The 15,650-nt window shown below is 41.0% G+C and overlaps 1 protein-coding gene across 13 annotated transcripts in view; it reads left to right on the forward strand.

The window, feature by feature from the left end:
• DCAF1 (DDB1 and CUL4 associated factor 1) overlaps positions 1-15,650 on the forward strand; it is a 93,060-nt gene that overhangs the window by 67,046 nt on the left and 10,364 nt on the right. For all 13 annotated transcript variants that reach the window (XM_033424486.2, XM_049693784.1, XM_049693781.1 and 10 more), the window contains 5 exons: positions 402-635; positions 1,206-1,299; positions 1,822-1,926; positions 2,147-2,220; positions 2,734-2,835. In XM_033424486.2, coding sequence (XP_033280377.1) covers positions 402-635; positions 1,206-1,299; positions 1,822-1,926; positions 2,147-2,220; positions 2,734-2,835 — 609 coding nt within the window. The remainder of the gene's footprint in view (positions 1-401; positions 636-1,205; positions 1,300-1,821; positions 1,927-2,146; positions 2,221-2,733; positions 2,836-15,650) is intronic.

Raw genomic sequence — 15,650 nt, forward strand, 5'->3', positions numbered from 1 at the left:
CGTTGATGCCTTTCTCCAAAAAGTAACCTGTCAGAGTATTCTGTGAGTAATGTTGGTTAGTCCACATGGAGAGTTTCTCAGTTTCAGTCTTAGAAACATTTTCTGTTTCTTGAAAGTGGGATGGGAAAGAAGAGGGTTTTCTTATCCCTATTGCAGTCTCACTTCTCATTTTCTTACTTGTGGCAAAGAGACTTTTCAAACCTTGAATGGGAACCAGAGTACATAAACTTTGCTTGTATGGGTGTGGTCTTCCTATTTTCCAGTTATTTTCAATGTTAGGCCTTTTATAATTTTGATGGGCTTTGGAAAGCATGAGAGAGATATTTTACGCAGCTTCTGTTTGAATTCGTCAGTGGATGGATTGGTCTGATTTTTCTCTTCCCACCCCTTCTTCTCTAAAGATTTATGATATTCAGACTGGCAACAAGCTGTTGACTCTGTTTAACCCAGATCTTGCCAACAACTACAAGAGGAACTGTGCCACCTTTAATCCTACAGATGATCTTGTCTTAAATGATGGCGTCCTCTGGGATGTCCGCTCTGCACAGGCCATCCACAAGTTTGACAAGTTCAACATGAACATCAGTGGCGTTTTCCATCCGAATGGGCTGGAGGTCATCATTAATACTGAGATTGTATCCTTTATGCCCATGTCTTAATTGCCATTTGTTACCTAGTTTGTAATGCAGAAATTATTTATCTTTCTACCAATACCTGGTCGAAGTATCCACACAGGTAAATAACCTGGTTTTTTTCCTTTGGTTTGAAGTATTATTGAATCTGTAGGGGATTCAATTGATACTGGTAATTATCGATGACTTTTACTAGCATGTTTTCTTTGTATTGGGAAGTGACCAGATTACTCCCTCCCACTTCCCCAGGTGTCAGATTGACTTTTATCTGTCTTCAGAAGGATTTTACTTTTGCTCTATAGAAATGACACATAAGAGTAAAAAGAAGTGCTACTATTGGGAGAGAGGGAGCTCATGTAGTTTTTATGTATATGAGGATATTATAGGAGATTTTCAGGGTCATTATTCAGTAATATGCATTCTGAATGCTTTTGCTTTATCTTGATCTTGTTGACTTCTAAAGCATTAATACCTAGAAGGAGGGGAAAAGAAAGTGGTATTTCAGAATTTCCCTCATGAGGTTAAATAAGAAGTTTTGGGGAAAAGAGTTTTCCTTGACCTTTCCCCTCCTAGTGGGACCTTCGTACTTTCCATCTTTTACACACAGTTCCTGCTCTAGATCAGTGTCGAGTGGTGTTCAACCACACGGGGACAGTGATGTATGGAGGTAATAAACTTTTCACTTTTCATTATTCTCTTTCTCCCTCCTCTCCCCACTCACTTAATTTGATACTTCCTATTTAGAAATATCTGTCAAATGTGAATTGAAAAACATTTCAAAGTTGTAACATAAGAGATAAAATAATAGTACAAATGGTGACAAAATTTGTTGATGAGAATAATGTCGATTTAGAGTGGAGGGCCACTGGCTTTGAAGATAAGTAAATCTTGTATAGAAAGAAATTTCATGAGTAATTTACCATGCGAATCATTATGAACTTCAAGAAAAACCTTTTTTGTCTTGTGATTTTTGTACGCTTTCAGCTGTAACAGTTGTTGGAAGCTAGATGAGAGGTTGAGGATATTGTTTGGATATGCAAGGAGGATGCTTTGAGAGGAATTTACTACAGGGAAACTCTCTGAAGTCTTGATTGTCCATTAATATTTTCTGCAGTTGTGAATAGGGAATGTTTCTGATTCTAATAGTATTTTGCTTCCCTTTCCTATTTCCCCTTTCTGTCCCAACTAGCTATGTTGCAGGCAGATGATGAAGATGACTTACTGGAAGAGAGGATGAAAAGCCCTTTTGGATCATCCTTCCGAACATTTAATGCAACTGATTACAAACCTATAGGTAAGTGTGAAGGTCAGGTATTGATGATTTTGCCTTGTTTTGGTGATCCTTATTTAAGATCCTCCATTTTCTGAGAGAATTATAATTTTTCTGCTTTTGAAAAGCAGAGGAGTTAGGGAAATATTTATGAACAGTCACCTTGAATTCCTTTAACAGAAAGGCTGGTTTTAAGATCACGGTAGTAGTCTAGTCCTGAGTCTTGTCACATTCTGTTTTCCAGCGACCATTGATGTGAAACGGAACATTTTTGACCTATGTACAGACACCAAAGACTGCTATCTTGCTGTCATCGAGGTAAAGGGAGCAAGAAGAAATCCTACTGTTTTATTCTGATATTTAAGATCATTTTCAACTTACACTCCAGACATTTTTGTCTGTTATGTGTTCTAAAGATGATGCATTTCTGGTGATAGATTAGGGTAATCTACTCATCTGATGGGGAGATACACAGTATAAGAGAAGTAGGAAAATCCTGATATAGAGCATTGTGGAGCGTCCCATCTCCTATTATCCTGGACTCACACTGTCAGCCCTTTCTTAGAGGAGTCAGTCTCTCTCTAGAGCATCCTCAGAACAGTGTTGTTCCCAGGGATGGTGGTCTCTCCCTTGCTGTCCAGGCCTTCTCATCCTGTTTTTCTTTCCCTCTCTGTGTCCTAGACATAACATTTTCAGAATCAGTTCAAGAATTTTGGGTATTGGAAGCTTTGATAGTTACAGGGTCAAGGTGTGTGAGTGCCAGTCATAGCTGAGATGTGGATATGGGCCTTCTAAAAACTAACTTCTTGTGGACTGGGTGTTCTATTTCAGAACCAAGGCAGCATGGATTCTCTGAACATGGACACGGTGTGCAGGCTGTATGAAGTAGGCAGGCAGCGTCTGGCAGAGGATGAGGATGAAGAGGAGGACCAGGTTAGTGGTCTTTGAAATTTCTTTCTGCTGAATAATGCTTTATTAGAAATTATGCATTTCTGCTTTTAGTTACAGGGTTTTTCTTTTCTTTTCTTTTCTTTTTTTTAAAGATTTTTGCTATAGGGGTGTTTGCTACCTGTTAGCATATTCTGAAGGCCTGTCATGTGTCCTTGATCACTGAAACTGATCAGAAGAAAGCAGATTTTTATTATTACAAAACTTTAAGCAGTATCTGATAGTCCTGTGAGTTCCATTTATAGATTAATTTGCAGGTCAGCAATCTCTGATTTTGTTTTAGAGATTTCCTTGTACTCACCCTCAGAACCAGTGCCCTGTCTGGCTTCAGGATAAGCAGGCCGCCATTTTCTCAATGTCAGTACAAAACCAAAATGTCACTCTGCTGAGCTGGATCATAGAAATGGCTTAACTTCTATAAAGTTCCGGTTTGCATTTTCTCAGTTTTATGGCATAGTCTATTTTCAGAGTATAGAATGGAGCTTACAGGGAAAGAGAAGATATTGATGCTTTTGAGAAATTAAACATTTATAAAATGTGGGTAGATGGTATCATGTCTCAGAATCTTAGCTTTTCCTTTTTTTTTTTTTTGTGGTACGCGGGCCTCTCACTGTTGTGGCCTCTCCTGTTGCGGAGCACAGGCTCCGGACACGCAGGCTCAGCGGCCATGGCTCACGGGCCCAGCCGCTCCGCGGCATGTGGGATCTTCCCGGACCGGGGCACGAACCTGCGTCCCCTGCATCGGCAGGCGGACTCTCAACCACTGTGCCACCAGGGAAGCCCCAGCTTTTTCTTTTTTATAGGGGATTTTAATTTATGGTCACATTATGCTAGGTGCTTGTCTGTGTGGTGTGTCAGTTGATGTCAGTTATGAAGAGTTCTTAAACTTCTGAGTTTCAGCAGATCTTTCCTGTCTGCTAGGCTCACACCACATTCTTTTTCTAAGCATATACTCTCTTGGCCCAATTCTCTAGACAAATCTGAGAAATGTTTATTGCTGAGTAATATAAAGTTGAAAACGAATGACTAGGTTTTTACATTTTTGTTGTAGATAATAAAGCAGATAAAATATCTTTTTTCCAGATCTTGGATTCATTTCTGTTTTTTCTTCCACTATGGTGTTGCTTGGTCTTGGTGCTCTATATCCTCTTAAAGGGCACAGAAGTGCCCTGAGTGAGGGCAGGGGCCACCATAGGACAAGAGGAAGCACACTTTTCTTCTTTTTGCCCTGCCATTGCTCTCTCATCCTCACCTCTCCCCTATTCTTTGGTAAATCATGCTCAGTGGTTAGGGCTAATGGAATAGCTTTCTGTTAGCATTCTTCCCCAGCAGCTTGTACTTAAGACTTAAAATAATTTTTAAGAGCAAAATTTTTGAAAGTGATAATTTTAAAAGTATTTTTTTTGTGCAAGTCTAAATCTATGGGCCAGTGACTCATGTTTTTTTCTGACAGGACTTAGTACTGACTAAGCAAGGGTGATTTGTTTTGCCAGTTTGAGATTTAGGTATGTGTTCCACTATCGGGCTTTATAGGTTATGAACCTCTACTTTCTCCTCTAAATTGAATCCTTGAGTAAACCCTGTCACCTGGAATCAACAAGCTAAAACAGACTCACCTTACAGTTCTCTGTGTATACTCTCTTGATCGCCACTGTCTCTGGTAGAATGTTCTAACTGGCTAAGTATGCATTTTATTAGAGCTCAGAGATAATTCATAATCCCAGGAAATGGGTTTCTGAGCAGAGTGAGGAGAGGAGACTTGTATGTATTTGGGGTTAGTGGTCACTGTGGGATCAGAGCAGAGCCTTCAGCAGGGCTTACTTCTTGACCCAGAGGCATCCTGTGCCAGTGCTTCCCTCGTGGGATGCCCTCTTAGGGGGCAGTTTCCCAGCTCTGTCTTCCCTCTCTCCTCACACACAGATGAAGATAGTCATGATCCTTGTTGGATACCATGGGGATATTATTTTATAAAGCACTTTACTGAAAATGACATCCTCAGTACAATAGTTTTTGTTTTTTCTTGGATACACTTTATTTTTTAGAGCAGGTTTAGGTTCACAGCAAAATTGAGCAGAAGGTACAGAGATTTCCCATAAATGCACTGTCCCTGTATGCATAGCCTCCCGCATTATCAACATCCCACAGCACAGTGGTACATTTGTTACAAATGATGAACCTACATTGACACATCATTATTGCTCAGAGTCCATAGTTTACATTAAGGTTCATTCTTGGTGTTACACATTCTGTGGTTTGGACAAACATGAAGTGTATCCACCATTGTAGTATTGTACATAGTAGTTTCACTGCGCTAAAAATCCTCTGTGCTCCACAGATTCATTCCTCCCTCCCCTCAGCCCCTGACAACCACTGATCTTTTTACTGTCTCTATAGTTTTGCCTTTTCCAGAGTGTCATATAATTGGAATCATACAGAATGTAGCCTTTTCAGATGGGCTTCTTTCATTGAGTAATATATATTTAAGTTTGTTCCATATCTTCTCATGACTTGGTAGCTCATTTCATTTTAATGCTGAATACTATTCCATTGTTTGGGTGTACCACAGTTTATTTATTCATTTACCTACTGAAGGACATCTTCATCGCAGTGTTGAATAGTTTTGGCAATTATATTCTGGAGTAATTTGAATAAAGTTTTGGCAATTCAGAATAAAGCTCCTGTATCAATTCAAAAAAATACCTCAAAAAAAAAAAATCAACATATTGTGTACCGTGTGCAGGTTTTTGTGTGGACGTCAGTTTTCAACTCCTTTGTGTAAATACCAAGAAGTGTTATTGTTGGATCATATAGTAAAAGTATGTTTAGTTTTATAAGAAACTGCAAAACTGTCTACCAGAGTGGCTGTACCATTTTGCATTTGTCATCAATGAATGAAAGTTCCTGTCGCTCTATGTACTCACCTGCATTAGGTGCTGTTGGTGTTTTGCAAATTTTGGTCATTTTAATAGATATGTAGTGGTCTCACTATTTAATTAAAAAATTAATAGACAATTATTCCTTTAGTTGAACAATCAAAATGTGTGGTTTAAGATTTTTTTGAGTGGAAAGGAATTTAGGTCTTGCAGTTTTGCTTTGGTTTTTTGAAGTATAGTTGATTTAAAATGTTGTGTTAGTTTCAGGTGGACAGTAAAGTGATTCATTGATATTTAGTGATATATATTTCATATATATATATTCTTTTTCAGATTCTTTTCTATTATAGGTTATTACAAGATATTGAATATAATTCCCTTTGCTTATACAGTAGTTCCTTATTGTTTATCTGTTTTCTATATAGTAGTGTATATCTATTAATCCCGAACTCCTAATTTATCCTCCACCCTTTCCCCTTTGGTAACCATAAGTTTGTTTTCTATGTCTGTGAGTCTCTTTCTGTTTTGTAAATAAGTTCATTTTTATCCTTTTTTTAGATTCCACATGTAAGTGATATGATAGGTCATGATATTTGTCTTTTTCCGACTTACTTCACTTAGTATGATAATCTCTAGGTCCATCTGTGTTGCTGCAAATGGGATTTTGTTCTTTTTTATGGCTCAGTAATATTCCATTGTAAATGTGTACCACATCTTCTTTATCCATTCATCTTTTGATGGCCATACTTAGGTTGCTTCCATGTCTTGGCTGTTGTAAATAGTGCTGCTATGAATGAATATCGGGGCACATGTATCTTTTTGAATTAGAATTTTCATCTTTTCTGAATATGCCCAGGAGTGGGATTGTTGGATCACACGGTGACTCTGTTTTTAGGGTGTTTTTCTTCTTTTTTAAGATTCATTTTTTTTTTTTGGCGGTACGCAGGCCTCTCACTGTTGTGGCCTCTCCCGTTGCGGAGCACAGGCTCCGGACATGCAGGCTCAGTGGCCATGGCTCACGGGCCCAGCCGCTCCGCGGCATATGGGATCTTCGCGGACCAGGGCATGAACCCGTGTCCCCTGCATCGGCAGGCGGACTCAACCACTGCGCCACCAGGGAAGCCCAAGATTTATTTTTTATTTATGTATTTAATTTATTTTTGGCTGCATCGGGTCTTCGTTGAGGCATACAGGATCTTTTGTTGTGGTGCGTGGACTTCTCTCTAGTTGGTGTGTGGGTTTTCTCTAGTTGTGGTGTGCAGGCTACAGGGTGCATGGGCTCTGTAGTTGTGGCACACGGGCTCTAGAGCGTGTGGGCTCTGTAGTTTGCAGCATGTGGGCTCTCTTGTTGAGGTGCACGAGCTCAGTAGTTGTGGCATGCAGGCTTAGTTGCCTCGCAGCATGTGGGATCCTAGTTCTCCAACTAGGGATCAAACCTGCGTCCCCTGCATTGTAAGGCGGATTCTTTACCACTGGACCACCAGGGAAGTCCCTGGTTTTAGTTTTTTAAGGAACCTTCATACTCTTCTCCATAGTGGCTGCACCAACAGTGCAGGAGGGTTCCCTTTTCTCTACATCCTCGCCAGCATTTATTCTTTGTAGACTTTTTGATGATGGCCATTCTGACCGGTGTGAGGTGATACCTCATTGTAGTTTTGATTTTCATTTCTCTAATAATTAGTGATGTTGAGCATCATTTCATGTGCCTGTTGGCCATCTGTATGTCTTTGCAGAGATGTCTGTTTAGGTCTTCTGCCCATTTTTTGATTGGGTTGTTTGTTTTTTTGATATTGAGTTGTATGTATATTTTGGAAATGAAGCCCTTGTTTGTTGCATCATTTGCAAATATTTTCTCCTAGTCTGTAGCTTGTCTTTTCATTTTGTTTCCCATATAATGCCTTTTTTTCTTTTTTAAAAGAACTAACATTTAGTGTTTATTTATTATTTTTGGGTGCGTTGGGTCTTCGTTGCTGCGCGCAGGCTTTCTCTAGTTGCGGCGAGTGGGGACTACCCTTCGTTGTGGTGCGCAGGCTTCTCACTGCAGTGGCTTCCCTTGTGGAGCATGGGCTCTAGGTTGAGGGCTTCAGTAGTTGTGGCACGTGGGCTCAGTAGTTGTGGCTCACGGGCTCTAGAGCGCAGGCTCAGTAGTTGTGGCGCACGGGCTTAGTTGCTCCACAGCATGTGGGATCTTCCTGGACCAGGGCTTAAACCTGTATCCCCCGCGTTGGCAGGTGGATTCTTAACCACTGCGCCACCAGGGAGGCCCTAATGCCTTTCTTTATCTCTAGTAACTTTCCTTGGTGTGAGGTGCTTTGTCTGATAGCTACCTTGGCTTTCTTTCTTTCTCTTTCTCTCTTTTTGTTTTGTTTTTCGGTGGCACCACATGCCTTGTGGGATCTTAGTTCCCCGACCAGGGATCGAACCCGGCGCCTCAGCAGTGAAACTGTGAAGTCCTAACTACTGGACCACTAGGAAGGTCCCTACCCTGGCTTGCTTTTGATTCATGTTAGCATGGTATAGATTTCTCTGTCCAGTTAGTTTTTTTTTTTAAGATTTTTTTTTGATGTGGACCATTTTTAAATTCTTTATTGAATTTGTTAGAATATCTCCTGTTTTATGTTTTGGTTTTTTGGCCGTGAGGCATGTGGGATTTTAGCATCCCGACCAGGGATCGAACCCACACACCCTACATTGGAATGTTAAGTCTTAACCACTGGACTGCCAGGGAAGTCCCATGGCCATTTAGTTTTAATCTATATATAAAGTGGGTTTCTTATAGACAACATGTAGTTGAGTCTTATTTATTGATCCACTCTGATTATGTCTCTCTTTTAATTGATGCATTTGGAACATTGACATTCGAAGTAATTATTGATATAGTAGGATTAACATCTACCATATTTGTTACTTTTTCTATTTGTTCTATGCTCCTGTTTTTGTCTTCCATTCTTCTGCGTTTTGTGTTTTTTTGTTTGTTTGTTTGGACACGCTGTGCAGCTCACGGGATCTTAGTTCCCCAACCGGGTATTGAACCCTGGCTCAGGGCACTGAAAGCACAGAGTCCTAACCACTGGACTGCCAGGGAATTCCTTTTTGTGGTTTTAATTGAGTATTTTATAGGATTCCCCTCTCTTCTTTGTTAGCATATTAGTTATACCTTTTTTTTAAACTTTCTTTAGTGGTTACCCTAGAGGTTGCAGTGTACATTTACAAGTAATCCAAGTCCACTTTCAAATAGCACTGTATCTCTTCATGAATAGTGCAAGTAACTTATAACAAAATCTGTAGTCCTAATTCTTTCCTCCTATCCCTTGTTTCATTGCTGTCATTCATTTTACTTATATAAAAGCAAACATAATTGAATACATTGTTGGTAGTATTATTTTAAACAAACTACTATTATTTTGAACAAAGATCAGTTAAGAATAAGAAAAATAAAATGTTTATTCTACCTTCACTTATTCCTTCTCCAGTGCTCTTCCTTAATATATTCAAAGTTTCTAACTTTTTTCCTTCTCTCTGAAGAATTTCTTTTAACATTTCTATCTATCTGTATTTATTTATTTATGGCTGTGTTGGGTCTTCTTTGCTGCACGCGGGCTTTCTCTAGTTGTGGCAAGTGGGGGCTACTTTTAATTGTGGTGTGCGGGCTTCTCATTGTTGTGGCTTCTCGTTGCAGAGCACGGGCTCTAAGCACGTGGGTTTCAGTAGTTGTGGCACATAGGCTCAGTAGTTGTGGTGCATGGGCTTAGTTGCTCTGTGGCATGTGGGATCTTTCCAGACCAGGGCTCGAACCCGTGTCCCCTGCATTGGCAGGTGGATTCTTAACCACTGAGCCACCAGGGAAGCCCTCTTTTAACATTTCTTGCAAAACAGGTTTACTGGCAACAAATTCTCTCAGTTTTTGTTTGTCTGAAAAAGTATTTTTCCTTCACTTTTTAAAAATTTATTTAGGCTGTGCTAGGTCTTAGTTGTGGCACGTGGGATCTTCTCTGCGGCGTGCGGACTTCTTCTTAGTTGTGGCACACAGACTTCTTAGTTGAGGCATGCGGACTCTTAGTTGCAACATGCGGGATCTAGTTCCCCGACCAGGGATCACACCCGGGCCCCCTGCATTGGGAGCGCAGAGTCTTACCCACTGGACCACCAGGGAAGTTGCTCTCCTTCACTTTTGAAGGATACTTTCACATGGTATGGAATTATAGGTTGGTGGTTTTGGTCTCTCAACAATTTTTTTTTTTGATAGAGGTTTTTTAAAAAAAAATTTATTTATTTTTGGCTCTGTTGGGTCTTCGTTTCTGTGCGAGGGCTTTCTCTAGTTGTGGCAAGCGGTGGCCACTCTTCATCGCGGTGCGCGGGCCTCTCACTATCACGGCCTCTCTTGTTGCGGAGCACAGGCTCCAGACGTGCAGGCTCAGCAGTTGTGGCTCATGGGCCTAGTTGCTCCGCGGCATGTGGGATCTTCCCAGACCAGTGTTCGAACCCCTGTCCCCTGCATTAGCAGGCAGATTCTCAACCACTGCGCCACCAGGGAAGCCCTCTCAACATTTTTAATACTCCATTCCACTCTCTTCTTGCTTTCCTGGTTTTGGAGGACACATTGGGTGTAATTTTTTTCTTTGTTCCTCTATAGGTAAGATGTTTTTCCCCTCTGGTTTCTTTCAGGATTTATTCTTTATCTTTGATTTTCTGTAGTTTAAAAAATGATGTCACTAGGTGTGGGGTCTTTTTGGGCATTTATCCTGCTCAGTTTTCTCAGAGCTTCCTGGATCTGTGGTTTGGTATCTGACATTAATTTGGGGGACATTTTCAGTCATTATTGTTTCAAGTATCTCTTCTGTTCTTCTGCTTCTAGAATTTCCACTACATGTATGTTATGCCTTTTGTAGTTATCCCATAGTTGTTATTGGATATTCTGTTCTGTGTCTTTCAGTCTTTGTTCTCTTTGCTTTTTAGTTTTGGTGGTGTCTATTGAGATATCCTCATGCTCAGAGATTCTTTCCTTAGCAGTGTCCATCCACTAAGAAATCCCATCAAAAGCATTCTTCATTTCTGTCACAGTATTTTTGATTGCTAGCATTTTTTTGGTTCTTAGAACTTCCATCTCTCTGCTTCTGTTGTCCATCTATTCTTGCATGCTGTCTACTTAATCCATTAGAGAGCCCTTAGCATCTTTTTTTTTTTTTTTTTTGTGGTACGCGGGCCTCTCCCGTTGCGGAACACAGGCTCCGGACGCACAGGCTCAGCGGCCGTGGCTCATGGGCCCAGCCACTCCACGGCATGTGGGATCTTCCCGGACTGGGGCACGAACCCGTGTCCCCTGCATCGGCAGGCGGACTCTCAACCACTGCGCCACCAGGGAAGCCCTGCCCTTAGCATCTTAATCATAGATGTTTTAAATTCCTGGTCTGTTAATCCTTCCCATATCTGAGTCTGGTTCTGATGCTTACATTGTCTCTTCAGACTGTGTTTTTCTTTTCCTTTTAGTATGTCTTGTAATTTTTCCTCCCTCCCCTCCCCTTGCCTTGCCTCCCCTCTCCTCCCTTCCTTTCTTTTTGGCTGCCTTGGGTCTTCGTTGCTGTGCATGGGCTTTCTCTAGTTGCGGTGAACGGGGGCTACTCTTCATTGCAGTGTGTGGGCTTCTCACTGTGGTAGCTTCTCTTGTTGCGGAGCACGGGCTCTAGGTGCGTGGGCTCTAGTAGTTGTGGCTCACGGGCTCTAGAGTGCAAGCTCAGTAACTGTGGCACACAGGCTTAGTTGCTCTGTGACATATGGGATCCTCCCAGACCAGTGATGAATCCATGCCCCCTGCATTGGCAGGTGGATTCTTAACCACTGTGCCACCAGGGAAGTCCCTTGTAATTTTTCTTGATAGCCGGACATTATGTGCTGGATAAAAGGAACTGTTGTAGGCCTTAGAATGTGGTGGTAAGATGTGGAGGAAGGGGAAGCATTTTTTAGTCTTATAACTAGGTCTTAGTCTTTTAATGAGTCTGTACCTCTGTACTGTGAACTTCACACATCTTCTCATTTTTTTCCACCTCCTTTTGATGGTATAGATGGCTAGAGTGGGCTGGAATTGGGTATTTCCCTTCCTTCAGCAGTTCAAGCTCTGGTTAAGTAGTTTCTCCTTAGGGTAGCCCTTGTTAAGAACAGAATGCTGTGATGTATTTCAAAATGTTACCTTTTCCCTTCCCCCTGCCAGAAGCACTAGGGGATTTTTCTCCAATATTCACCACCAGAACCAGGTCAAGTTCCAGAGGTAAAACTCACAAATGTGTGGGGGCCCTGATGACTGGCCTCAGAAGTTTTTATCTCTCAGACTTTGCTCAGAATTGTCTCCAGCCATTGGTCAGTTACAGTTCAGGTTTTCCTCCTTGGTACTGGTTCCTGTAGAGGTTTGTGTTTCTGGGTTTATGCTCTGGCAAGTTGCAATTCTCTGTATTTCTCCAATTTTGGGGCAGTGGTTTGCCCTGTCACCCCACTTCTCTGTCGAATCTAAGAAGAGTTACTGATCTTTTTAGTTTGTTCAGCTTTTTACTTGTTAAGGTGGAGTGGCAACTTCTAGCTTCTTATGTGCCTAGAAACCAGAAGCAGTACCATAGGTTTTTAAATACCGTATTTATTATAAAGGACGGTTAGGTTCCAGAGTTTAAACCACTTCACCAGACACAGCTAGGAAATCCCTATTATAGAAGGGATTTCCTTTAATGCTTCCCGGCTGCTTGGCCCATAGAGTCCTCAGTGATTTCCTTGGTTTCATGGGTGAGAGGATCCCACAGTATTTAAACCTCATGTGAGTTGTGAGATCTGGGTAAAAGGGAGAGGTCTTCAGATGGATACTTGAGATCTTTGATTTATTTGTGACATGGATCTTCATGTTTTCTTGAATGCAGCAGTGTTTAACTCCTATGTGTTGCTAGTATTTCTTCATACCAGAGCTTGCAAGTGGTATTAGATCCTCCAAACATCATGTAGTTGCTTTGAGTCAGTTTCTTAATAGTGTCTGGTCTTTTATTCTTGTGGCCTTTGGCTTCCTTAGACACCACCTTCCCTTAATGCATACTCTTTTCCACTTTAGCTGTCGTGAATCAAGATGTAGTTTATCCTTGAGTAGGTATAGAAGGTGATGTTGTCAAGCTGTTTGTTGGTATATTATAGTGGTACAGGTGGCTGCAGACTGTCTCATCCTCCATGGGTTCATTCATCACTACCCCTCTCATTATAGATCACTACAAGATATCAGTTTTGTCTCAAGCTTCTTGGATGTTACTTGTTGAACTGTAAATCTGAAGCAAAAACTGGGTTTATTTAAAGTTATTTATCAACACCATTATTCCTACTCTCCCACATGCTTGCAGTTTACAAAGCAGTGGGCAACAGTCTTCTCTGGGAGCTGTCACATGGGTCCATGTGATACCTGGTGTCTGTCTTTGAGGAGGAGGTCAAGAAAAGAGAAGCTAGATATTTTGGATGCTGGGGGGCTATTATTGGGTTTGGCCTCATTCTTCTTGCAGATTTGGAGTGATGGGTGAGAAGTGAATCTTGGGTGGCTGGCTGTGGAAGCAAGAGACCACCATAAAGGAACACCCTAAGTGTTCTTCTCTTCTCATTCCACCCTCTACAGGGAGGCTTGGGTCAGAGAAGAGACTGGTTCATTCTTCTGTGGTTCTATTTAACTTTCATTTTGAGAGGTTAAGGGAGAAAGATACTAGAGAGAGGTAGGGTGGTGTTTAGGACTTCTGACTCTGGTTCAGGAAGGAAAAATAGAGGCATAGACGGCCAAGGCCAAGAGGGACAGACTCAAGAGGGCCCTAATGAGTGGCCCTAGGGCTCAGTCTGTGGAAGGGCCTGAAAGGTTTCTAGTTGGAAGAGGAGTAGGTGTCTGTGTAGGTGTGCACTGTGAGTGACTTAGCACTGTTTCTGGATTTCTTAGGGTCAAGGCACATTGCATGGCACATACTGATACCACTGTCCTTAGGGATCAGCTGGTGCATTTCATGTTCGAAGGACATCCGTTAGAGAAGTTTTTTCCCCCTAAGCCCTTGACATTTTGGTTTTTGATTCAGATATGTTTCAGTGTGATAATACTGTATCTATTTAAGCAGGCTTCCTTTGTAACCTTAATTCTGTTGATTCACATGTCCTCTTAGTATCTTGCAGTGGTGTTTTCCTGTATTTACTATCTTCATCAGATTTCTCCTCATCACCTCTTCCCTGTATCAGCTTGATTTTTTTTTAACTTACTTTCCTTTGTTTGCTTCACCTGATTTTAAAACTGGAGACTTCATTTTCATTTGAGTCATTTGCTAGTCAGAGTTTTGTCCTAGTCCAAGTATCTGCTGTCAGGTCTTCTCAGATGTTCCAGGTATGACTTGCATGGCTCAGGGATGCAGGCACCTGTGACCAACACCTTTGAATTTGCCTTTTCACCTTAGCAAAATAAACTCAGAATCCTGAATGGTCAGCTGCCATCTGATAAGATGGTCTAGCATAAAGTGCCTATATAAATGGTTTTTATTGATTGAAAAAGCTTTATTGAGATATAATTTACATACATAAAAATGGTTGTCTTTTGCCCTTCTGTTTAAATAAGCTTGGAGATTAACAAGAAGGGATGAACTGTACCACTGTATTGTTGAATGAAAACATAATACAATGTATTTGACAGCTATAATATTTGATTCCTGCCAGCCTTCAGGCATTTGGTGAAAGCAGAGATAAAGCTAGGCACTTATCAAAACTCATTATCCATTGGAATTTTGGTATATGTGTTGTTTTTAAAAATCAATTCAGTCAACTTTGATGTTAACTTTTAGGAAAATTATAAAACGAAAGATTAGTAATTGATCATTGTTCTTAGATTTTGAAAAGCCAATACATTTAAACTAATTATAGTTAATCTTCAGTTTCTTTTAAAACCAAAAGCAAAACAAGGGAATAATCTTTCTTTTCTCCACTCCACTTTGGAATCTGGGACACACTGTGTGCTGTGCTTCCTGTGTGTTCTCCACTGCCTAGAAGCGGATGGTAAGAGTCTTTACTGATTACACACCTGCTGTAAGCTTGGTCAGTGATTCCTGAAAAGCCTTTTTTTCCCAACTAAGAAATTTAAAATATATGTGAATTAGATTCTGCTGATGAGGAGAGAAAAGCACAAGTGTTTATGACCCTGAAATGAATCTATAGCTTTTAAGGATAGTTAACAACAGGAACAAGTGTCAGGAGGAGAAGCAAGAGTTTAAATTTTGCAAATATGACGTTGAAATGTCAAGACAGTAGGCTCAGGTTTTAACTGCATTTTAAAAAAAGCTATACTAGTTTTTTTTTTCTTTTTTTTTTTGCGGTACGCGGGCCTCTCACTGTTGTGGCCTCTCCCGTTGCGGAGCACAGGCTCAGGACGCACAGGCTTAGCGGCCATGGCTCACAGGCCCAGCCGCTCCGCGGCATGTGGGATCTTCCCAGACCGGGGCACAAACCCGTGTCCCCTGCATCGGCAGGTGGACTCTCAACCACTGTGCCACCAGGGAAGCCCTATACTAGTTTTTAGATTAACTGTTTTTAAAGTATGATGAGAGGTTTGGTGTTTTTCTAAGAGATTGGTTATATTTTTGAAGGCAGTGTAAGCTAAAAGCTGTTTCTCTTGAAAAATAGACATGTATTCAAGAAGAATTTTGAATGGTCTAGAAACAAATGGTGCACTAGTTAAAAGAAAATCAAATTAAGTCCTAGAGAGCAAGACAGTTTGATAGGAGGGAAGGTCAGTGGTAATAACTATTCAGGAATACCTTGGAGATATTGTGGGTTCAGTTCCATACTACTGCATTAAAGCGAATATTGCAATATAGCAAGTCACATGAATTTTTTTGGTTTCCCAGTGCATATAAAAGTTATGTTTACACTGTACTGTAGTTTATTAGGTGTACA

Source organism: Orcinus orca, chromosome 10 (genome assembly GCF_937001465.1).
Source record: "Orcinus orca chromosome 10, mOrcOrc1.1, whole genome shotgun sequence".
Lineage (NCBI taxonomy): Eukaryota > Metazoa > Chordata > Mammalia > Artiodactyla > Delphinidae > Orcinus > Orcinus orca.